The 26,580-nt window shown below is 36.2% G+C and overlaps 1 protein-coding gene across 1 annotated transcript; it reads left to right on the top strand.

Moving 5' to 3' along the window:
* Positions 1-4,382: 4,382 nt before the first annotated feature.
* Positions 4,383-25,264, top strand: PLSCR5 (phospholipid scramblase family member 5). The gene is made up of 7 exons (XM_068973500.1): positions 4,383-4,395; positions 9,681-9,844; positions 14,844-14,886; positions 15,913-16,133; positions 18,129-18,290; positions 22,097-22,258; positions 25,226-25,264. Exons 1-7 carry the CDS (start codon positions 4,383-4,385, stop codon positions 25,262-25,264), a joined length of 804 nt encoding a protein of 267 aa, XP_068829601.1.
* Positions 25,265-26,580: the final 1,316 nt, after the last annotated feature.

Consider the following 26,580-nt stretch of genomic DNA (forward strand, 5'->3'; position numbering starts at 1 on the left):
ATACTAAAGAAATGCACTTTGAGAGGAATTTGGAAAGTGCGAATAATTTACTGCTGAAATAGGAGTTGCACATTCCTAGAGAAGAAACATCTAATTTACATTAAGAGTTTGGATAGCTTACATTTAACAGTGTAGTTTCCAATCAAATAACTCTGGAAAAAAAACATTTATACTAATGATATTTCTTCCCATATTTGCTTTTAACTAATTAATATACACCCTGCATTATTTCACAATGACCTTTAGTATGGGAAATTACAAAGCCAGAGATAAGATTAACGCATAGATCATGCATGCCTTAAGTGCTGCAAGGTTGTTAAAAGTGGATTCACAGTTTAGCAGATGATAACATGAGCCTCACTGAATGAAAGGAGTTATTTATCACTAAATTACAGTCCATATACACACCATTCCCCACCTGCAGCAGTTACTTTTATGACCAGCTATTCATAAAATTTGCTCTTATTCTTGTATGATATAGGATGATAAGAATAGCTGGAAACAAATATACACAATCATGTTTATATTTCTTACGTATAAAGTAATTAACATGTATAGATGATTCCTTTTCAGGAATCATTAATACTTAGGCGTTCCCTAGATATTCCCTGCTATGATGACCAGGCTGTGTTGGCAGGGACATGTGGATAGGGCAACTCTTATCCTTCACTGTTGGGAATGTAAATTTGTACAGGACTATTGGAGATCAATTCAGTGATACTTAGTAAAGATGAAGATCTACATATCCCATTAGCCAGCATTTTCACTTCTGGATACATGTGTCTTCAAAAGAACTGCTGTATGTGTATCTAAGAACCACTGTCTTATATAATGGAAACAACTAAATGTCTATTAAAATGGCAATGAGCAGAAATTATATTAATTATGTTCATAGAATGTAATGATATGCAGAGGCTGAAACAATGTGAAGCTATGCATTATCATTAAGTTTTAAAAACATAATTTTAGGCGACCAAAATGTGTTTTAGAATTATACCTAAAATAACATTCATATAAAAAAAGTAATTCTCTTTCATTTCAAATATATATATATTTAGTTACCAGTCAGTTCATTTCAGTTCAGTCTCTCAGTCGTGTCCGACTCTTTGTGACCCCATGAATTGCAGCACGCCAGGCCTCCCTGTCCTTCATCAACTTCCGGAGTTCACTTAGATTCACGTCCATCGAGTCAGTGATGCCATCCAGCCATCTCATCCTCTGTTGTCCTCTTCTCTTCCTGCCCCCAATCCCTCCCAGCATTAGAGTCGTTTCAAATGAGTCAACTCTTCACATGAGGTGGCCAAAGTACTGGAGCTTCAGCTTTAGCATCATTCCCTCCAAAGAAATCCCAGGGCTGATCTCCTTCAGAATGGACTGGTTGGATCTCCTTGCAGTCCAAGGGACTCTCAAGAGTCTTCTCCAACACCACAGTTCAAAAGCATCAATTCTTCAGTACTCAGCTTTTTCACAGTCCAACTCTCACATCCATACATGACCACTGGAAAAACCATAGCCTTGACTAGACAGACCTTTGTTGGCAAAGTAATGTCCCTGCTTTTGAATATGCTATCTAGGTTGGTCATAACTTTTCTTCCAAGGAGTAAGTGTCTTTTAATTTCATGGCTGCAGTCACCATCTGCCGTGATTTTGGAGCCCCCCAAAATAAAGTCTGACACTGTTTCTACTGTTTCCCCATCTATTTCCCATGAAGTGATGGGACCTGATGCCATGATCTTCGTTTTCTGAAGGTTGAGCTTTAAGCCAACTTTTTCACTCTCCTCTTTCACTTTCATCAAGAGGCTTTTCAGTTCCTCTTCACTTTCTGCATAAGAGTGGTGTTATCTGCATATCTGAGGTTATTGATATTTCTCCAGACAATCTTGATTCCAGCTTGTGCTTCTTCCAGACCAGCGTTTCTCATGATGTACTCTGCATAGAAGTTAAATAAGCAGGGTGACAAAATACAGCCTTGATGTACTCTTTTTCCTTATTTAGAACCAGTCTATTGTTCCATGTCCAGTTCTAACTGTTGCTTCCTGACTTGCATACAGATTTCTCAAGAGGCAGGTCAGGTGGTCTGGTATTCCCACCTCTTGAAGAATTTTCCATAGTTTATTGTGATCCACACAGTCAAAGGCTTTGGCATAGTCAATAGAGCAGAAATAGATGTTTTTCTTTAACTCTCTTGCTTTTTCGATGATCCATCAAATATTGGCAATTTGATCTCTGGTTCCTCTGCCTTTTCTAAACCCAGCTTGAACATCTGGAAGTTCATGGTTCGGTACTATTGAAGCCTGGCTTGGAGAATTTTGAGCATTACTTTACTATTGTGTGAGATGAGTGTAATTCTGCAGTAGTTTGAGCATTCTTTGGCATTGCCTTTCTTTGGGATTGGAATGAAAACTGACCTTTTCCTGTCCTGTGGCCACTGCTGAGTTTTCCTAATTTGCTGGCATATTCTGTGCAGCATTTCATAGCATCATCTGTTAGGATTTGAAATAGCTCCATTGGAATTCTATCACCTCCACTAGCCTTGTTTATAGTGATGCTTTTTAAGGCCCACTTGACTTTGCATCCCAGGATGTCTGGCTCTAGGTGAGGGATCATACCATTATAATTATCTTGGTCATGAAGATCTCATCTCTTCTATGTATTCTTACCACCTCTTCTTAATATCCTCTGCTTCTGTTAGGCCCATACCATTTCTGTCCTTTATTGTGTCCATCTTTGCATGAAATGCTCCCTTGGTATCTCTAATTTTTTTGAAGAGATCTCCAGTCTTCCCATTCTATTGTTTTCCTCTATTTCTTTGCACTGATCACTGAGGAAGGCTTTCTTATCTCTGCTTGCTATTCTTTGGAACTCTGCATTCAAATGGGTATATCTTTCTTTTTCCTTTGCCTTTCACTTCTCTTCTTTTCACAGCTGTTTGTAAGGCCTGCTCAGACAACCATTTTGCCTTTTTGCATTTCTTTTTCTTAGGGATGGTCTTGATCCCTGTCTCCTGTACAATGTCACGAACCTCCGCCCATAGTTGGTCAGGCTATGGATTAGATCACATCAGATCTAATCCTTTGAATCTATTTCTCAAGAAATAGATTTCCACTAGATTTTTTCCACTTTGTTTTAAAATTAGTGGTCTGTTCAAAGTCAAAATTAGCTGGTCCCTTATGACTATAATTTAAAATATCATGTTAGATAGTTCTAATAACTACTTACTTGCTTTTGATCAAAGTTTTTTCAGATGCCCATGGGAAACATTAAGAAATTTAGTAAACATAAAATGTAATTTAAAATTAATAGTCATATTTATATACCTTTTATTCAAAATGATAACTCAAATAACTCAAGTAGCTCATTTCAACCTCGAACACTTCAAAACAACAACAAAAAGAACCACCTCTTTGCCAAATAGGAAGATCCTACACTTTTGTTGCTCTACAACCTGTGAGCTGACTTTATGATTTTTCATAACTATCCATGCCTTCTCAGGCCACTTAATATTTTTAGAAGTAGACAGTGTGGCTGATAAAGTAGTAAATCCAACTAATTCAACCTCTCCAAATTATATTAACTAGGGCACTGACTTGGTGAGCAAAATCTCCATGGGCACTGAGAAATATGAGTTGGTTAGCCAAGGTTACAGTTATTTTTTTTCCAAGGGAAAAAAAATTTAAATGCAATGCAGTTAAATATTACCTCTATGTTTCATTTAACTTTAGATTATTAAAGGTTTGCATTTTCAAATTCCTCTCATTAATAAAATTCAAATAAAAATAAACTATACATATATTTATGTATATAAATAGCATAAAATAATTTTCTTGTTTGTTACAGGGAGACAGAGTGGGAAGAAATCCTGAGAAAACATATGACTGTCCAAACATTTACAAAATTAAAAAAATATCTTTAGAACTGTCAGAAACCTACATGTGATAGAATGTTTATCACAGATTCTGTTACAGGAGATTGCTAGAAATTAGAAAAACAAAATATTTCTGCTATAGCAGTGAGGGAAAAAATACATATTTCAAGAAATAATTTTTAAACATTAAGTGGAAATAAGGCCCATAAAAATAAGTATTGCATTATTTTCCTTTCTGGGTTTTTATTCTTTTCCCATTAGTCCTTCAGCCACCAAGTGGGATGATGGTTTGTGAGTAGTGTTTATTTTTGATGATAGCTTTGTCTCCCCCTGTTGTTCAAAATGATAAAACACAGCACTCCAGAAGCTACGAGGCTCTCCCTTGCTCTGGTGTTTGTAAGCTGACAAGAAGCAGACACCCTCTGAAGTTCTATGCCTGCTGTGTTTCTCTTTGCTGCAACAAGAAGAGCCTTTCTTTTAACCTGGCTGCCTTTGGATCAGTGACTCAGACATATTCATGGCCTCTAAAGGTAAGAGTAAATATAGGCAGCTAATAATATTTCCCTTATGACTGAAAATATAGGTTGTAAGGTTTTACAATCAGTGAGATTGATACTTTAAAACCTGTCATTTAGTTCTTTGGAACTTCGAAGTTTTTAACTTTCAATGCCAAAGAGCATGTTGCATTAAATAAATTAAAAAAAAAACAACCCACTCTACCTAAAAGAATCCAAAAGTTAAGATGTAAACAATATTTTTGTTATCATAAATATAAACCTAGTGACTTAATGAGAAAAGTTGCAGAGAAAAATTTAGAATGGAAATATTTAATGCCAAACACAAGTTGATATTTCCAGTTAAAAGAGATTGGTAGAAAACTTTTCACATATAAGTTAAAAGTGTTATAGTTCAATATTTTAAAATTTCCTATCTGCTATTTAAAACATGTGATACAGCCATTTATTATAGAGAATTAAATGTGTGTTCTCAGGAGATCCTAGTAAATTTAATGGACTAGAAGCAAATATTTCTGAACAATGAGGCAAAAGTCTTTGAAAATTTATTTGATGGTAAATTATATATAAAAGCTAAACAGAAACTAATTTAGGCAGACAGATTAGTTAAAGACTTTGGGAGGGGGGACTGGTAAATTCTCCTCACATCCCTGAAAATGTAAATCTCATTAGTGCTGTCTCCCTTAAAGAACTTTTCAGAGGAAAAGGGATATGCTGCTTTTGGGTAATGAGTTGCAATCTCACTAAAAACACTTGTGAAATGATATAAAAATGAAATTATAATGTGTTTTCATTCCATTATCAAAAGAAGCCATTAAACTCTAGGCTCTAATGAACAGTTTTACCATGAAGAATTGTGATCAGTATAATTGGTGGAAACCTTTTAACCTAATTACAAATAGGATTAACAGAGTCCACCGATTTAAAATATCCTAAATTAAATTAATGATCCACATCAGAGAAATATGTACACTTATTTGCTTCCTTTGTCAAAACACACTTAGGCTGCTTTTTAACTTGAAACAAAGGAAGTATTTTTTTTTCACTTTTTGTCACTGTACACTAGTCTCTGAGTATCACTGGGAAAGTTCAAGCAAATTGTAAAATATAGACATAAAACTTCAAAATCATGAATTTTAATATATGTGTCTCATTTTTATATTTGAAGACAAAATCTTGGCACTTTCTTTCCTTCATTTAAGACACTAAGACTCAGTCCAAAACATTTCATCACTTTATCAAGTAAGAGTTACAGCAACAACTGTAGCCTGTAAGGTAAAGAGTTGCAGAGGATGTGAAATATTTATAAGCTAGTTATACATTTTTAAAAGAGTAGATAGAAATTCAAAGCCAGATAGAAATTCAAAGGAGTTTCTTCTTCAACTGGTGGTCGTAGTCTTTGAAGAAACTTGTGACTAGAAAGCAATATTATGATCAAAATATGATTAATCTACCAAAAAAAGCAGTGATGTTCAGTAATGATAAGGGCTCAAGACTAAACTTTAGAGGTAAAATTTTAAGTAGAAAACTAACACTGTGTCTGCAACCCAGTCAAAATATTTAACAGATAAAGTGGGTAAAATATTTATGAGAAGACCCTATAGAACTTAAAAGAAGTGAAAAATGAAATTTCCTTTTGAATTAGGAATCTTGTTTCAGGGGGCAAGTCACTTTATCATATTTTTGTGGAGTTTTATTCAAATAGATTTAAAGACATTATTTATACTGTCATGATGTCCTCTGGCATATTAATCTGTATTGGCAGTTAGCATTTTCCCAGGGAATACAGGCATTCGCAGGCAGTTCCATCAGCACCACTAAATCAAAGGATAGTCTGGGCATTGGATGTCATTAGAACTGAAGAAATATTTCTGTGGTCTGAAGTCCCCTAGTCTAGCATAAACAGACACAATTTATGAACACGTTTGTCTCAAACTTAAAGTTTGAGAAAAACAGGCATTTCCAGGATGATCTAAACTGAACAGAAGCTTTTCAGTTTAGATCTTCAAAGGCTCTGCTGATCCAATGTAAGCCGAAATCCCAGGAGAGCAAGCAAGTGATCTCAGAATGGTGTTCTCAGCAGTGTCTGACTGAGCCTCTACTTGCTAATAAAGACTTTGGACGTGATCTGGGCCATGGTGCATTAACGCCTTGAAATCTAAAGACCTATGTGAGGAATGTTGAACCAGTTGCCAGACATTCAGTAACCCACCACATTCTGTCACAGCAAAATAATTTACAAGATAAAATTGGAGTAATTTGCTAATCTTTTTAACAGTAAAATTGACAAAAGATAATCTGATAAACTTTTATCAGTTGTTATTAGAAATTAATCCCTACATGCATATATATATATATATATATATATATATATATATTTTACCAATTGAAGGATAATGTGTGTACAGTTAAGTGCATAAAAGGCACCATACTTAAGCCCTGTGATTTTTAAAATCAGGATGCACTTGTGTAGCCACTACCCAAGATTAAAATATAAAATATTTCTGGCAGCTCATAAAGGTCCTTTACTATTCAATAGCCATATACTTCCATTTCTGAGATGAAACACTATTCTGAATTTTATTATTTTAAACTAGTGTTCCCCAGATCACAATTTTGTCTCTGTTCCTCTGAAAGTCAATAACAACAGTGCTTTGGGCACTACTGCCAATGAAAGGATGTGTGTACCCCTTTATTATTTTCCAGGTGCTATTGCTAGTGTGGCATTCGCTCTTCTCCCACTGACACAGGGTTACATAGTCTCCCTCTCAGTCTTCTCAGCTACTCACTCTTGAGAAGAGGTTCCCATTCAGGCCCCTTTCCCTAGAGCAAGAGGAATTCTGAAGCCTATATCCTTGGTGTCTATCCCAAATCTGAGAGAAGTTCAGGATGGGGCACGTTAGGGAAGCAAATTGCTATAATACTGTCAGTATGGGGGTCTATTTTCATGGGGCCAAATGACAAGTTTGTTTCCATTCAGTCACACCCCTAAAGCATGTCCAAATTCTAAATGTTACAGACTAGCATAATCTTAGAGATCCATTTTGTCTACTCTCACAACCTTATGGTTAAATAAATAATTGGACCATCTGGCAATTAATGTCCCTCATTAACATCAAATGTACACATGACCTTAATGAGCCAATTGTTCCTAGTAACAGTTTATGTTAGTTTCCAAAGGACCACACCTTGGAGCCTATATTCGTTCACCATTTTTTTTTTAATCTCTCTCAAGTGCTCATACAGGATATGTTTGGGAAACAATTAATGAAGAGGAATGAATACTATTCAAAAGAAAATCAGTCCTTTCTTCAAATTTACTCTTTAAAGGTTTAAAAGATTCAGAATAATACTGCCCCTCAACAGACACGCACACAAATTACATGGACTTGGGTGCCAGTACTTAAGAGAGACCATTTAAATCTACTGTTAATTATAAAGCTGTTACTCCGATTTTAGTATAAGTACAATGAATGCTCATCCAAATCCTTGTGCAGCTGTCATACATATCTTCCTCCTATTAATCCAGAACCAGTTTTCCTTGTCCTTCCCATTCATAGGTCTTCAAAACAGTCTGTTTGTTGTTCATTGTTGTTCAGTCGCTGAGTCTTGTCTGAGTCTTTACGACCCCGTGAACTGCAGCATGCCAGGCTTCCCTGCCCTTCACTATCTCCCAGAATTTGCTCAAACTCATGTTCACTGTGTTGATGATGCATCCCACCATCTCATCCACCAAGTTACTTTTCTTCATAATGGCTCCTCTCATATTTGAAAACACCTATCATGAACCTTGCTCTACACATACATACACTCAATCTAAAATAGCAACGTGTAAATGAAATGAATGCACATGTGAGATGTCTGACAATTTGACTTGATAAAGATGAGAAATGAGAACACAGAAAGTCTTGAAAAAATTAATGGTATCTAATGAGGAAGAGAGTCAAAGTGGTCATGTGAGAAGAAAAGGGAAAAATAATAGTAGAAAGGTAATAAAGTATATTTTTAATGAAAAAGAAGAATTTTGCATGTACCACTTATAGGTCATATACATAATATCACATGGGCTCCAGACTAATGCAGGATAAATAGTAAATTTCCAAATTTCAATCTAATAGATATCTACCTAAGAGACAATGAAAATAGTAACAATTTTACCTGGCAATAATATAGAAAACAGGTGATTATTTGAAAAATCAAAGCCAAACATTTTAGAATTTTCTAATTATTTTATCTTTTATAATGTTGGATGAGCTACAAAGGGATTTACACTGTCAAAAAAGATTTTGGATGCATATTGAGAAATCACAGCTAAATTTAGATATTACATTGCCTTTAAGAATCTCATAAATTAGTTTCAAACATTCTCATTAGTTCTCAATGTATATATTGTCAGTCCTGCAGCATTAGTTTACCTGGGAACTTACTAGAACCGCAAATTCTCAAGCTCCATCCCCACTCCATCCACTGAATCAGAAAGTCTGGAGTGAGCCCAGCAATGTGTGTTTTACTAAGCCCTCCAACATGGTTTATTGGTCTTCCCAGGTTACCCTAGAGGTAAAGAACAATGCAGAAGACATAAGAGACGCAGGTTCGATCCCTGGGTTGGGAAGGTCCCCTGGATAAGGAAATGGCAACCCACTCCCTTAACTGGCAAAACCCATGGACAGAGGAGACTGGTGGTCTATAGTCCATGGGATCACAAAGAGCTAGACACGACTGAAACAACTTAGAGGCAGGCCAGGTGGTTCTGCTGCAGGCTAAAGTACAAGAACCACTGAATTAAATCTATGCATAGTGGAATGACTGATGAAAAGAGACAAAATAATCTTGGATATTATGAGGCAACTTCATAATATTTGAGGAAAGGAGAATATACTCAAAAATCATTAAGTATGATTCAAAACCTATGTCTAAGGTCATCCTTTTATGAGTAGAGAATGCCTAGTTTCTTTGGTCATTGATTTTCCATTTGTAGTTTATAATCTTTCAGTTCTTTGAATAGAAGTTTCACTTGCTTTCAAAATGCATGTTTTCTAAAATGATTTATTTTGCCCAAATTATCCAACTTTTTCTCACCACTACATTCCTTTCTCTCTGGCTTCAAGATGAAGTGGTGGTGACAGTGAATATAGAAAATGAAGGAGGGGGCACTGAAGGGAGAGGCTAGGAGATACTGAGGTGAGAGGCTAAGTGGGAGGTACTCTACCTTGTGAATTAGGCAGGAGGAAATATTATAAGACAGACTAAATAAAATGGCCTACACTTACATATCGGCTGGAACTGTCATTCTCTTGCAGATGCACAGAACCAAAGAAGCAGAGGTCCGCCTGGCTTTCTTCCGGGAGCTTCAGACCCAGATCATGGTCTTCACATCTTACCTTCCAATCCAGGGGACCAAGTATGGCAGCGGGGTCCCCCTCCACCAGGGAATCTCCCTCCTGGTCTAGAATATTTAAGCCAGGTGCCTTTATCTCTATATTTCTACAAAGTTTTTTTCCCTTTAAGACAAATACAAACTTGGTTTGTTCCCCTCCAATCAAGACTAAAAACTTCAGCAAATAACTTATTGAAGCGAGAAAAGCATTATACAATCTGTCTTTTACTTATTTCTATTACTTGGCAAGAAACTTTCGCCTTCTTTTATAACCACTTCTATTTTCCTTATTTACCTGACGCTGAGAGAAGACTAAACATTTTTGATTGAGCTGTTTAGCATCTTATCCTTCTCCTCATTGCTCAAGGTGTCAGCAAATTTAAATCCTAGAGGAATTGTCTAATACTTCTAGTCACCTACAGTTATTTAATTAAAGGATATTAATTGAGTACCTTATAATTAATTAAGTGCCTTATAATCAAGGCACTTAATGGTATAAAACCTAGTTCCTCTCACCCAAACATTCTGCAACCTCTTTGGCAAAGACAAAAAATGTTGACAAAAAATGCAAGGCTGGGTAATAGAGCCAGAGAAACACATACATTTAATTTGGACAGGTGTACAGAGAAGAGAGGGTTTTCTTGGTGGCTCAGGGGTAAAGAATCCACCTGCAAGGCAGGAGACACAGGTTCAATCCCTGGATCAGGAAGATCCCCTGTGGAAGGACATGGCAACCCACTACAGTATTCTTGCCTGGGAAATCCCATGGACAGAGGAGCTGCCTGTGCTACAGTCCATGGGGTCGCAAACAGTTGGACAAGACTTAGTAACTAAACAATAAAAGAGCAGAGAAAGATTGCTAAAGATCAAAGTACTCAGGAGAGACTTTCTCAATGAGTTGAGAGCTTAACATCGTCAACTGAATCTCAAAAAGTGGATGGAAATCCAAGAGAAATCAAACTATCAAGTTAGCATTACTGTCTTCTGATACTGTTGTCATTTCTGAGCCAATTTGCTTGAAAGATCATATTACTATAGTCACTGTTCTAGTCATTGGAGGGTAAGCAGTGATTCAACCCTTATAATAAATCAGTCAAGAAATATCATCTGAATTTTATGGCACATAAGTTGCAATTGATACTTGTATATATTACTGATGCTTTTATATTTATCCTACACACGATTAGAAATACACTTACACTAATATTGAGATGTCAGCACATCTGCTGCAATTTTCAGCTTGTTTGGCACTCTTTCTAACTATAAAGTCTTTCTCCTTTATCAAAATCAAATCTCTGTGTTAATTCCCTTAAGGTGCAAGAGATTTCTGTTATGCCTGATAGGGTTTAAGCTGCACACAGCATATGTTCCTGGGAAAATGTTTATAATTGCAGATGCCTTCTCCAGAAACCCACTGGCAGACAAATGTACTTTAGAGACTGGAGAGCTCAGGGAGATATGTAAAAGAGCTGGAAAAGCTAACCTACCATCTTCCATCTGCAGAAAGGATCAGCTGTAATAGCTGACTAGAGTTGATTAACTGCTGCAAGCTGTTTGGGAATGTTGTCAGACAAGGTTTTGCCAAGTATAAAAGTGATATACCAGTGCCAGAGGGCTGGGGTTTGATGATCACATATGGCCATCACATATTCTTCTTCCATCCATGAACGATGACATACCCAGAGCCAGATGCTTGACATGAACACACTTTTTTTTTCATATTTGATAGAGATATGAGCCCACTGGCTTCAGTTCTAAAACAAAGTCAATTTTCCAAATGTATACCTTTGGTACTCTTTTTTCAGAAAACAAAAATATTTCACAAATTGGTAGGTATTTTCCTTCAAAGGGAATGGATTTTATAGTCTTTATACTAAAAGAACACATTTGCTTTAAAGCAGTGCATACAGAACAGGATGAATAAGCACTTAAAAAGTTTAATACTTCCAGTTTGAGAAACATAGATATATGAAGAATTTTGTGAGCTTTTATCTAAAAACCACAATAAAATTATGAATATTTGAAAATAGTGCATGCTTCAATAAACAAACAAAAAGTAAAAATGCTTCCAAATTAAAATCTCAATGTAAATATTTAAAAAATCACATACTCTTTTAATCATGATTATCCAGTAACCATTGATAATCATGTTTTCACTAACAAATTGAAAATAAACTCCCAGGTGGAAGGGGATATGTGTGTCTGTGTATATGTTTATATACACATACATATAAAAATATTTGTACAATGTATATATTTACATATGTATGTGTATACATATATGTTGTTCATGTATTATAGATTGTCCTAAGTCACATCAGTCATGTCTGACTCTTTGTGACCGCATGGAAAGTAGCCCGCCAGGTTCCTCTGTCCATGGAATTCTCCAGGCAAGAATACTGGAGTGGTTGCCATTTCCTTCTCCAGGGAATCTTCCCAACCCAGGGATCAAACTGTATTCATTCCAAGTTAAATTAACATATTCATAATAGTCAATAATATTTTATCCTATAAGCATCAAAGGATGACTTTTATTTAGTCACCTACAGATCAGAGTACTCAGTTAAAATTTATAAAGGCACATGTAAGATTCCATTATTTTGTAGAACTGGGTTGACCAAAAGTTTCTTATGGGTTTTTCTATAACATCTTACGGAAAAATCCAAAGGAACTTTTTGGCCAACCCAATACATATATTAAATGGAATCACTGATACCTGTCAACCTGATAAATTATACATATGGATTATACATACATTTCCAAGGCTGTCATTTGGTGTCCATTCTGAAGCTTTCTTACTGTAGGAATGCTCTGCTTGTCTAACACCTGAATACAGGATGTAATCTGTTTAAAGTTTCCACCAATTTCTGGTCCATCAATTAATAGCAAAAGATGAAAACGGCTCTTTTGGATCACAGTTTATAAGTGGCCCAGGGCACTTAAAGGAAACTAGAAGAACAACCAAAACCAGGACCCTCATATATAGGAGGTTTGTCCACAGAGAGAGATCACATTTGAGGTTATTAGAGAGAATGGGTGAGTATACGAGTAAATAGGGAGGAAAGGTACTCAGAAGTTCCACAGTGTCACTTAAGAATTGTTTCTCCCAGTCCCTAAGATTAGTTAAGTTATGCGGGTACAGCAGAGTAGAGAGCAAGCTGAAATCCATGGTATCACTGCCTGGGTTCATATCCCAGTCTAACCCACTTACAAGCTCTATGATCTTGAGCAAAACCACTTTCTTTCTCTGGGATTGTTTCCTCACATGTTACATGTAATGATAACCTGTTCTCTGATGTGTGTGAGGACTAAGTCAGACACTATGTCAAATATCTAGCACAGTGACTACCTCAAGGTAGTCATTAAATAAACAACCACTATTATTAGATGTTAGAGATGTACATTGATCCTTTTCAACCAATAGTCTCTAAAGTTCAGGGCTGAAACTTGATCCATGACATAAATAGTCAAAGTTCCTAAACTCAAACCTTACTTTCACACCCCAAAACTTCTTCTCCATCCCTAAGTTACGCCTACATAATGGGGGAAAAGAAAGTGTTAGTCACTTAGTCGTGTCCAACTCTTCAATACCCCATGAACTATAGCCCACCAGGCTACAGTCCATGGAATTCTCCAGGTAAGAATACTGAAATGCGTAGCCATTCCCTTCTCCAGGGGATCATCCCCACCCAGGGATCAAACCTGGGTGTCCCTCATTACAGGCAGATACTTTACCATCTGAGCCCACATTAATCCACTGCTAAATAATCGTGCATGTCCCTTCTCTTCTGTCAACCCGCCTTTTTCCTCCAAAGAGGAAAACAGAACTAACAACACTACATAACAAAGACAAACTCCTATTTCTTAAGGCTTTAGTCATAGTTGTTTAAATATGTTCTAGAATATCTTATATCATAAATTATTTTTTACAAAAATATGTCTGTGAATCTTGGAAAGGAGGGCATATGTACACTCTATCAATAATAAGAAGAAGTGATACTAGTTTTTACCTCTACCTCAGGATATACAAGAAGAATGAAGGAAATAAGATAATATTTTCAGGGTTTGTGATTGCCCAATCAATTCCAAATGTTAACAATTACTACATTTATTTGAAAGTTATCAGTGAGTTTGTTAATGTGAAAGGACAATAAAGTGAAAATTTTAAGGCAAAATAGAAAATGAAGCATTCAAAAAGGCAATAGTCAGCACTGTATTCAGTGTTCATGATTTTACCTTAGTGAATCTTTAAGTGCTGAATATGAAAATTAAAATATACACAGATAAAATTTATTCTAAGAACATATTTTAAATATTTCCTTTAAAAAACCATTTGTATTGTATTCTATTTAACACAGTCATGTCTCAGCTACCTGCGACTAATTTATCTCTGTAAATTAATTTCATTTCTAATTGCATAGGCAAGTTTTAATATGTCATGCATTTAGAAGCTAACTCTTTTCTGCTTAAACTGGTATTTTGTTGACAGGATTGATGGATTTTTTTCCCTTAGTTCAAATAAAAGTGTGACTGAAAAAAGAAATTAAAGAATAGCCTTTCTCAGCTTTAACAGACTTTTCATCCCAATCAGGAATGAGTTACTACACGGCAGAGTGAAAGTAGAGCTAGGGCTGAGAGGAGAGGCCAAGCGTGCAGACCATTACTGTTTGTATCCTCTGGGTTCATTTCTTTTAAAGAAAGAGAGAGTAAGAAGTTTAAAACCTTATAGGCATTCTTATTCAGCAACTGTTTAAAAATATTCTCAAGGGTATTGGTATAATTTCCAAGAGCTATCTTATTACCACAGGAAAAACACAGAGCTAACCACAGTTCCTATTCTTATTTAGAGCAATTTTGCTTTGAAATTTTCAAGGTTCTTGTAATTTTTACTTGAGTAAAAACCAAGTTAGCTTTTTTTTTTTCCCTTCATTATAAAATGTGAGTTGTTTTCCACCATTTCCGCAGAGAACATGAAAAACACCTAATTTCATGTAGTCCAGTAAACAGGTTAATAGTAATAGCTGGAAAGGTTTTCAAAGATCTGTGATGTAATACTTTTTATTTCCTTCATGTCATCTTTTAACAGTTAGACCTGATAATTATACACCAGCAGGTGGAGCTTCTTGGAAGTAAGTACATTCTGTAACTATTAAAATTGTTAAACTAAGTATTTTATAAAGTTAAATGTTTAGGATAGAATTAAATCAAAAAGAGCACTAGGTCTATTTTTTTTTCTGGGAAAGGTTTCTCTTTTTTTAATTTATTTTTTAATTGAAGGATAATTGCTTTACAGAATTGTGTTGTTTTTCTATCAAACACCAACATGAATCAGCCATAAGTATACATATGTCCCCTCCCTCTTGGACCTGTCTCCCACTGAAAGTAAAATTATTAGTCTGATATAGATAAGCCTAAAAGCATAAAACTCCCCAAGTCTTTGATGATATTGTCATTAGGAATGTAACATTATTTTTAATCTTGAAGTAATAAACACTATTTGGTCATTTCCATGGCTGCTAATAATTTAAATTTTCTTAACAATTTCAGACATGGAAATTGAGGCTGAGACCAACAAAAAACCATCAAAATAAAGTTCTATTGTTTTATCATACTGTCAGTGATTCATCAAAAACCAAATCATTTAACAGGGCACAAATTTATAATGATGAATACTCAAATTACTTGAGTATATTTGTCCTTAATATTATAGATAATGCCTAAAATATGTCAAAATTGAAATAAATAGATAGCATGAAGCTGTAGATATAGTACCAGATAGATTTTTAGACAGAATCATTAGTATCACTGTGAGTTGTCCCAGTAAATTCTATAACAATGACAGAATAATTTGAGTATGATCCTTCTTTAGAGCATTGCTTCCCTAGTTGAAAAGTACTACAAGTGTCCAAGTAGGTCATATAACTGGAATCAAAATTTATCAGTTGCACAGCTCTGTTCACAGAGTCTACTTTGATTTCTATGGCTAAATCCTCAAAATTTAGAGTACAGAAATAGATTTGTCTGAAGAAGATACCATGTACTTAATAACTAATCAATCATGCTGCTTTCTTCTAATAACACTATCATTTTTACTCATATAAAGTTTTGATAATAAGCAGTAGCATGATTTTAATAAAATTTTTTTTCTCCATCAGTGATACTAGGCACTGAGACCGCCAACAAATATGAGATTAAAAACAGCCTGGGACAAAGAATATACTTCGCAGCGGAGGAAAGCATCTGCTTCAACCGTACTTTCTGTTCCACTCTGCGATCATGCATTCTGAAGATCACCGATAACTCAGGTCAAGAGGTGATTACAGTCAACAGGCCCTTGAGGTGTAACAGCTGCTGGTGCCCTTGCTACCTACAAGAGGTTAGTCACTTACCTGGGTGTGCTTTTATTTTCCACAGTTGGAAAGGTTAGCAATTATTTCTTTAATAAATGACATTCAGCTGGTAATAAAAGGCCATTAACCTTTCAATTGGTTGGATTAGAATGCTGCTCCTTTAAGATCAGAACAGTTTAAGGATTTGGTGATTCACTAATTTTTTTTTTCCATTTCCAATGAAAAACTATAGTGGCTTCTGTGGTGTTAATTTGGAAAGACAGCTCATGCATCACATAAATGAGACACATCCTCCTGAATCTCTGTATTGGCTATGTAACATCTGTAAGTTCCACCACTAAGCAGATCTATTCTTCGTCTTCTCATTGGTACAAAGTTCAGGGAGTGCTGAGTGATACTAAACTCTCCTAAAGGAATCTCTTGGGTCAGTAATATTTTTAGAACAGAATCTCATGTTCCATTTACCCATTTATGACAAACTTCAAGGTTCAGCAAAGACTATGCTAGTCTTCTAGAGGGAATCATTTGATTATTATATTTTAATATATAATAGATTTTCATACCTTTTAGTAAATCTATAGTAATAACTTTTATGGACATGATGCAGTTAAGTTTATGTGGAATATATACTTTGATCTCTTTGATACCAGGAACCTCTAAGTGAGAAGAAATAGATTTTATTTTCTACATTTTGCAGTGGAGGAAACTGAGGCTTAGAGGTGCCTCACCTATGATCTCACATCTGGAATATATCATAAGAGGGATTTGATCCAGGTATTTGTTTTCAAACCCATTTCATTATTGAGGACCAGTGTATAAATACTCTACCATGGAAAGTAAATATTAATATGGAACTTTCCTTAAGTAGAGAAGTTTCTAACAATATATGTTGAAGCTAATTCTGCAACTCTTTATAGGCAATTATCTGGTCAAGTGATAGGATTGCTAAGGTACTCAAATTCTTGCAGCCCAAGAATTTTTATTCTTCTACTGGGGATATTCAATATCTAATATGCCCCAAGATGCTAAACTCAGTATAACCCAGAATATACACCCATTATAACATTTCTGACAGTTAATCCCATCACATAAATTAAACATAAGATGCATCCTAATACTGATTAGTATATTTTTAATTCAGTTGAAATCAAATCAATTACTTTAGAAGTGATCCTAGAACAAATCTATGTAATTCTAAGAAGTCTTGTTGAAAATACCTTTGTCTATCCAAAAACACTACAGACATGCACATAAAACTATGAACTTAACAAATAAGAAAAGACAAAAGGAAATCAGATGATGGAGACTTGGCTTGATTTAAAAGCAAACAATATTCATCATTTTCACCCACTTCCAGCATATTTTATTAATACAAAGTACTTGAATTGGCTAAATAAATATGTTGAAATACAGCATTATGGATAATTAAGAAATTAGGGGGATGAATGATAATGGGGCAAAATACTAGTCAGCTCTGAAAATGCAAATGATATTCTTTTAATGCTTTGGACAAAATGAAACAGAAATCACATTGGTGTGTAACAATTGTAACTCTGCAAGAAGCATTTGTTAGCACAGAGAAGCTGAAGTTGACAAATAGAAGAGGAAAAAAAATTATAAGAATCGAGAAACGAGGCTTAAAAATAGATGTGTGCTGTGACAACAACCAAGAGGGGATAAATATGAAGTATATCATAAGAAACAACTTCAATGCTTGGCCAACTATTGTACTTGGAACAAACATGGCAAAGAAGCCAGTATCCCAGGGTCAGAAGACAGGCCTGGGATAGGTTTTCCTTAGGGAATGAAGATCAAAGACATGGATTTTTAGTGGATCATGAGGAACACATATCTATACGGTGAATTTCGTTGTTTCTAAAAATTATTTTAAAAATCCAGTATAGCATAGAAGCAGATATTTAGAATCTTTTATATACTGTTTAGAAGTAAGCAGACATTATGATAAAATTAAAATACAATAACCTTAGGAAATTTTATTTTATTATTATCTCTTCCTACAGTTAGAAATCCAAGCCCCTCCTGGTTCTATAGTTGGTTATGTTGCACAGAAGTGGGACCCCTTTCTGCCTAAATTCACAATCCAAAATGCAAACAAAGAAGATATTTTGAAAATTGTTGGTCCTTGTGCAACATGTGGCTGTTTTGGCGATGTGGATTTTGAGGTACGATTGACAAATGAAGGACTATTTCACTTAGGTCCTGATTTTTTGCAACATAATTCAATTTTTTAAATGTACAAATCATGAAATATTTCTGAAATAAATTCAGAAAATAATATATTGGTGAAATAATGGAATAAGTAATATTGTACATGCCAAAAATAACTCATAAATCCAGAGACATAAGTTCAAGAATTTTTTTTAGAACATACTACAAAAATTTGATGTATGTGGAATTACAGCACCTATGGTATAAAGCAAATATATTTAGTTAGAATCACTGAAATTACATCTTCTTTCCTATATGCCTGGTGGTAACATATCCCAATTCTGATCTCAAGAGCACACTCCATTAAAATATCATTAATTTAAAAGCTATGTAAATAAGACTTGCTAACTTCATTTTGTAAAACAATCTATTCTCATATAAACATATGTGTGTAAATCAGAAAACAGTAAGTACTTGCAAATTCAGTGTGCAAGAATATGAAATATCTTAACAGCTTTGTTCAGTCGCTAGGTGGTGTCTGACGCTTTGCGACACCATGAACTGCAGCATGCCAGGCTTTCGTATCACCTTCGCGATCTCCCAGTTCAGTTCAGTTCGGTTCAGTCGCTCAGTCGTGTCCGACTCTTTGCCACCCCATGAATCACAGCACGCCAGGCCTCCCTGTTCATCACCATCTCCCGGAGTTCACTCAGACTCAGGTCCATCGAGTCCGTGATGCCATCCAGCCATCTCATCCTCGGTCGTCCCCTTCTCCTCCTGTCCCCAATCCCTCCCAGCATCAGAGTCTTTTCCAATGAGTCAATTCTTCGCATGAGGTGCCCAAAGTACTGGAGCTTCAGCTTTAGCATCATTCCTTCCAAAGAAATCCCAGGGTTGATCTCCTTCAGAATGGACTGGTTGAATCTCCTTGCAGTCCAAGGGCCTCTCAAGAGTCTTCTCCAACACCACAGTTCGAAAGCATCAATTCTTTGGCGCTCAGCCTTCTTCACAGTCCAACTCTCACATCCATACATGACCACAGGAAAAACCATAGCCTTGACTAGACGGACCTTTCTTGGCAAAGGAATGTCTCTGCTTTTGAATATATTATCTAGGTTGGTCATAACTTTTCTTCCAAGGAGTAAGCGTCTTTTAATTTCATGGCTGCAGTCACCATCTGCAGTGATTTTGGAGCACAAAAAAATTAGTCTGACACTGTTTCTACTGTTTCCCTATCTATTTCCCAAGAAGTGATGGGACCAGATGCCATGATCTTCGTTTTCTGAATGTTGAGCTTTAAGCCAACTTTTTCACTCTCCTCTTTCACTTTCATCAAGAGGTTTTTGAGTTCCTCTTCACTTTCTGCCATAAGGGTGGTGTCATCTGCATATCTGAGGTTATTGATATTTCTCCCAGCGATCTTGATTCCAGCTTGTGTTTGCTCAAATTCACATCCATTGAGTCTGTAATGCTATCTAACCATCTCATCCTCTGCTGCCCTCTTTTCCTTTTTCCTTAACGGTTTTTCCTAGAAATAAATCTTAGAGGAATAAAGTATGTATTTCTTTTTTGTTTATTCACTCTAGTCATTCATGTATATCTCATTTAGGACATTAAGTTTACAGGATTTCAGGGAACACAACTCACCTATAATACAATGTACATTTTACAAAATGGGCTGTCATAACTCCAAAAACTCTTGGCATAACTTTCCTAAGAGTAAAGAATAAAAATAAGCCCTATAATTGAGGAGTACTTAAGAGTTTTAATATTCATGGTATTGTTTTGTAGTTGCTAAGTCGTGTCCTCCTGTTTGGCAAAGAGACTCCTCTGTCCATGGGATTCTCCACTCAAGAATACTGGAGTGGGTTGCCATTTCCTTTTCCAGGGGATATTTTCGATCCAGGGATCAAACCACATTTCCTGCATTGGCAGGTGAATTCTTTACCACTGAGCCACCATAAATCCCATTTATGGTATAGAGATGACCTAAGTAACTTCCTTTATTTTCTATCTTCTACTTCCACAGAGAAAGTGAAAGTTTATATCACTTTAAACCTTTGAATGAGAAACAGGGCAAGCAAATGAATACTGGATAGTTTAATTCTAGATTCCTTCTAGTTGAAAAGAACTATAGACTTTTTCATGTCAAATTATTAGTCTGAATTTATGTGGTACATTAGTCAAGAGAAGTTTTTCAAATGAAAAATAGGACTTGTTAGTTATAAAGGAATGACCTTGTAAATGTCTGAGTATAACATAAAAATAAAATTAAGTAATAACTGATAATATCTTCAAGAGATGGGAATGCCAGACCACCTGACCTGCCTCCTGAGAAATCTGTGCAGGCCAAGAAGCAACAGTTAGAACTGAACATGGAACAACAGACTGGTTCCAAAGCAGGAAAGGAGCATCTCAAGGCTATATATTGTCACCCTGCTTATTTAAGTTCTATGCAGAGTACATCATGAGAAATGCTGGAATGGATGAAGCACAAGCTGGAATCCAGATTGCTGGGAGAAATATCAATAACCTCAGATACACAGATGACACCACACTTATGGCAGAAAGTGAAGAAGAACTAGAGCCTCTTAATGAAAGTGAAAGAGGAGTGAAAAAGTTGGCTTAAAACTCAACATTCAGAAAACGAAGATCATGGCATCTGGTCCTGTCACTTCATGGCAAATAGATGGGGAAACAATGGAAACAGTGGCAGACTTTATTTTTTGGGACTCCAAAATCACTGCAGATGGTGATTGCAGCCATGAAATTAAAAGATGCTTGCTCCTTGGAAATAAAAGTTATTACCAACCTAGACAGCATATTAAAAAGCAGAGACATTACTTTGCCAACAAAGGTCCATCTAGTCAAGGCTATGGCTTTTCCAGTAGTCATGTATGGATGTGAGAGTTGGACTATAAAGAAAGATAAGCACCAAAGAATCGGTGCTTTTGAACTGTAGTGTTGGAGAAGACTCTTGAGAATCCCTTGGACTGCAAGGAGATCCAACCAGTCAAATCAGTCCTGAACTATTCACTGGAAGGACTGATGCTGAAGCTGAAACTCCAATATTTTGGCCACCTCATGCGAAGAACTGATTCATTGGAAAAGATCCTGATGCTGGGAAAGACTTGAAGGCAGGAGGAGAAGGGGATGACAGAGGATGAGATGGTTGAATGGCATCACTAACTCAATGGACAAGAGTCTGAGTAAACTCTGGGAGTTAGTGATGGACAGGGAGACCTGGCATGCTGCAGTCCATGGAGTTGCAAAGAGTCAGACACAACTGAGTGACTGAAATGAACTGATAATATTTAAACAAATTATCAATTATAAAATCTTAGCAATAAAAAATAAATTATACTTGGAAATTTATTTTATCTAAAAAATTTCCTCTAAAATCTTTCTCAAAAATATTTTCTTTCTTTTTTTGCATGAAGAATTCAGATTTAAAATGCGGACCTCAGGTAGAAGGATTATCATCATGGTTAGACTATGTAATTGAAACTATGTACCTGCTGCCATCTTGTGGCAGTCCGGCCTTAATTACTTATTGAAGTTAAATTCTCAATCTGCATACAGAAAGGAGAATAAAAGAGATTATGATGGTTAAAAAAATGTCAGAAAAGCAAAATTCCTGAATAATAAACTTGAAAGTTAAATTTACAAACCTAAGATTATATAAAGGAATGATTGCCATTGAATTGTCATTTAAAGATGATGAATAAAATTATTCTTATATCTCATGAAGTAAACATGGAGAAATGTAAAATCATAGGTTTCACGTATACATTTACAGCCTCTTATTTTCTTTTCAAAGGTGAAGACCATTAATGAAAAACTTACAATTGGAAAGATTTCCAAGTACTGGTCAGGCTTCGTGAATGATGTTTTCACCAATGCTGACAACTTTGGGATTCATGTTCCTGCGGACCTCGATGTGACAGTCAAAGCAGCCATGATTGGTGCTTGCTTTCTCTTTGTAAGTGTGGTCTTAAAGACTGAGGTGGTTTATTTCTTGCCTTTTCACTTGTCAGTTATTATAGAGCCATCCTGTTTCACATAGTTTTTACCCCACGGAGTCAGTTTTATACACGAAAGGCTAGTTTGTGGCCAACAGTGTTTAGAAGTCAGAATGTAACAGCTTGCATTCATATTGGGTAGCCTTCCTCCAGTGGCCCTCAAACTCCCTCTTCTCAAGGATGGATTCCCTATCTACATCCTACTCATCATTTCTCAATATTTGAGTTAGCCTTCTCTTTTGACTTTTTCTTATTTTCACTTTCAGTGAAAAATATGTAAACACAAATAATCACATTATTTATCCTGGGTAAGGTTCAAGGTTGTTTAATTGCTTACCAAGGAGTCAGGTGACATTCAAAATGTGAAAAGTACAATTTTCTTGCCCTTCCAATAACTGCACAGGTACTTAAGTAAACAGAGATGAGTTAATATGTAGCAGTTTCTATTATTACAAAGGTATGATGTCTTTATCTTTTCTTCTCAATTCAACAATTTCATCAAAAACATTTTCTTCTAGATTGGTGATGAAAGAATAGAAGTCAAGTAATTCTTGTGCCAAACCCTGACCTGATTTTCTCTGTTCCCCACTTTCCTTCTAATTTTTCCCTCATTGCTTACATTTTTCAGGTTTTGCACTCAAAAAAGTTCATGGAATTTTAAAGTAAACCTTCATTCTTCCTCTCATGTTATTCTTCAAGGCTTTAGGCTCCTAAATCTTACAGTTATGTTAATACGTGCTACTGTGGGCAAAAAATGTAGTCCTATTTACTTAGGCTCTTCTAGAGACATTTGAGAGTTATATTAACTAAAAATAATTCTTTGGTGATGGCACTCATAGATACTTAGAGCTTAATCAAAAATAAATATAGTAGCATTTTTTCTGACAGCAGCTTTAGAGAAATTAGTTTAACTTATTGATTCCCTATCATGAGTAGAGGCAGAGTGAATATCAATACACAGAGTGCAAGGCTTTTATACTAAGCTGTCTCACTCTTAATTTCCGTTTTCATCTATAAATGTAACCAAGTTCAGTAGATCTTTCCTGTCACCACATACAATTTTCATTTTTCCATTCTCCTTATCTGTTTGCTGCTAAGTCACTTCAGTCATGTCCGACTCTGTGTGATACCATAGACGGCAGCCCACCAGGCTCCCCAGTCCCTGGGATTCTCCAGGCAAGAACACCGGAGTGGGTTGCCATTTCCTTCTCCAGTGCGTGAAAGTGAAAAGTGAAAGTGAAGTCGCTCAGTCGTGTCTGACTCTTAGCGACCCCATGGACTGCAGCCTACCAGGCTCCTCCGTCCATGGGATTTTCCAGGCAAGAGTACTGGAGTGGGGTGTCATTGCCTTCTCCAAGGCTTTTAATTTGTCACTTCCTACTCCCTTCTATTTTTTGACCATTCTGTATTTTGACACCAAACATACCAATGGCGACCCACTCCAGTAAGTACTCTTGCCTGGAAAATCCCATGGAGGGAGGAGTCTGGTGGGCTGCAGTCCATGGGGTTGCTAAGAGTCGGATACGACTGAGCGACTTCACTTTCACTTTTTACTTTCATGCATTGGAGAAGGAAATGGCAACCCACTCCAGTGTTCTTGCCTGGAGAATCCCAGGGACTGAGGAGCCAGGTGGGCTGCCGTCTCTGGGGTCACACAGAGTCGGACACGACTGAAGCGATTTAGCAGCAGCAGCGGCAGCATACCATGCACATAAACATACTCCACCCTTTTCCCAAAGCCTTAATTTGGCCTTCTGGTTAGTCTCCTTATTTAATGTTTATATTAAAAATATATCACCTTTAATCTGCCCTGCTGCTGCTGCTATTTTGTTGCTAAATTATGTCCAATTCTTTTGCATCCACCTGGGCTGTAGCCTGCCAGGCTCCTCTGTCCATGGGATTCCCAGGCAAGAATACTGGAGTGGGTTGCCATTTTCTTCTCCAGGGGATCTTCCTGACCAAAGAATCAAACTTGTGTCTCCTGCTTGGCAGGCGGGTTCTTTACCACACTGAGCCACCAGGGAAGCCTTTAATCTGCCCTACATATATATTTTATGTATTAATAACAAGCTGATGGCAAAAATGCCAACAATTCCTTATCACTGTAGCACTGATTGAAGTAACCCCAATTATCTGAAAAGATAACTTTTTCACTCCAGGGTCTGAGAGAGAAACATACTCACTGAGACTATCAGACAGCATTCCATCCATTGCTTTTCTTTTCCTTTTTACCATAATATTATAAAATATTTGCACTTTGCTCTTGGCCAATATTGAAGAAGAAAATGGCAATCCACTCCAGTATTCTTGCCTGAAGTCCATGGACAAAGGAGCCTGGCAGGCTACAGTCCATGGGGTCACAAAGAGTCAGACATAACTGAGTGACTATCACTCACCCTTGGCCAATATAGCTTTTAAAACAATTTGTCACCAACACTTATGTTCTTAATTTGTAAATGCTGTCTCCATTTTATTACCTTGTGGTCAGAAATCTTTAGAAAGTTGCTGGTGGGAGGATATTCCCTGATCCAAACAGCAAAATTCACAAGTATTCACAAGTAATTTGGTCTTTTGTTTGAGACTGCTGCTGCTGCTGCTGCTAAGTCGCTTCGGTCGTGTCCGACTCTGTGCAACCACATAGATGGCAGCCCACCAGGCTCCGCTGTCCCTGGGATTCTCCAGGCAACAACACTGGAGTGGGTTGCCATTTCCTTCTCCGTTCCAGGTTACTTAAACTCTGCTAATTAGATATGTGAGTGTCACGAAACTTAAACTTTCTGATTTTTCTCCTCCTGATAAATCACATGTTCCTGGAACACCACTGGGAAACATAATTGCCTTATATAATCAAAGCTTCCATGTAAGACTCTTGATCTTAATTGTTGGTTTTTTGTCAATTCACTCATATTCCATTTATGTATTTGTAGGATTTTATGTTCTTTGAACATTCACTGGCTGGATTATAACAAGCAAGATGACAAAAACAATAAAATATGCAGAATGTATTTCAGTAAGTAAAAGGCAAGTTTAAATGATCTCTTTCCCTTTGAAGAGGTCTATATTTGACGCTGTCTAATTCTTTTTCATTTTCTTTTAGAAATCCCCTGGGCTCTGGATTTCATTTCTGAATGGTTTGACTATTGGCTTTTTTCTCTTTTTGTAACAAAATGTTAATTACTATATTTATTAAAGCATAATGTAATGAAGCAATTATCTGCTTGCGAATGCATGATAACTAAAGACAAGATGACTGACCCTAGCACAGTGGTGCTTTGAGAGATTACCACTCTTTCTTTTTATCCTTTTGAAGTTATTGCATGGTAAGCATGAAAGATGAGAGCTAAGGCTTGCAGCATCACTGATGAAAATTCAATGTTTAGAGAGCACTTTGAAGTTTTTCTGATAGAAGGACTGGTTACTAATCAAAAGGACAGGGTTTCTAAAGTATTTTTTTATAAGCAGTCTTTTCTGCTTTGTTTATGAATCTTCTTATAGTAGTGAGACATTTTTACATTATACTGAAAAAGCTAAAAGTTGAGTAAACAATAGGTTTAAAGATGAGACAGCAGATGAAATCAATTTGTTCTAGTGGCAAAAGGCACAGTTACATTCCATAAAAAAGGTAATATTTACAAATCAAAGTATGCTTTACATACATGTACGTGCTAGGGATATAAATAAGCATATTAATAAACTTCTAAGCTAGTAAAAGCAATGGTACAGAGCAGGAACTTTATCTATTTGCAGTAAAAGCTCAGTCAAAAAAGGAATCTAAGGCTCTGAAAAATAAACAGCCTCAGGCCTCAAGAACAAGCAGACAAAAACTAACAAAGCCTTACTACATGAGGCAAATACGGAAGTCAGGAAACACAGCCAATGCAATTAATACCTTCCATTTTAATGTTTTTCAGAGTCTTCCAGACTTCTAGCCTAGTTGTCCATAAATTTCCAAAGCCCATAAAAAAGAGAAATTTTCTTTTTACGAATGTAACAGTCCTTCTCCCTTTCTCAAATTGAGGAACAATTTTGTGCTAAGCAAAACATCATGTAAACTCTACTTTAGAATTACACAAATATGATCCAAATTTCTATCTACATATAAAGATGTTTGGGGAAACTCTAGATAACACCCCACTTCGTAAAGAGATGTGTTCCAAGCATCTGTTACTAAGTTAGTTGTTTGGAATCTGTCATCTAGCTATACAATTGTATATGGTAGCTAAGTTCCCTAAATAGCCCACACATTATCTATTTAGTTCTGGGTTCTGGATTAAGAGCTTTA

This window comes from Capricornis sumatraensis, chromosome 1, assembly GCF_032405125.1.
Source record: "Capricornis sumatraensis isolate serow.1 chromosome 1, serow.2, whole genome shotgun sequence".
NCBI classification, from domain to species: domain Eukaryota; kingdom Metazoa; phylum Chordata; class Mammalia; order Artiodactyla; family Bovidae; genus Capricornis; species Capricornis sumatraensis.

Bases quoted from the DNA above. Each gene is read 5' to 3' on its own strand.
- PLSCR5 (XM_068973500.1), top strand. The intron at 16,134-18,128 runs GTTAGTCACTTA...CTCTTCCTACAG, and splicing joins GCCCTTGCTACCTACAAGAG to TTAGAAATCCAAGCCCCTCC. The intron at 22,259-25,225 runs GTAAGTGTGGTC...ATGTATTTGTAG, and splicing joins TTGGTGCTTGCTTTCTCTTT to GATTTTATGTTCTTTGAACA.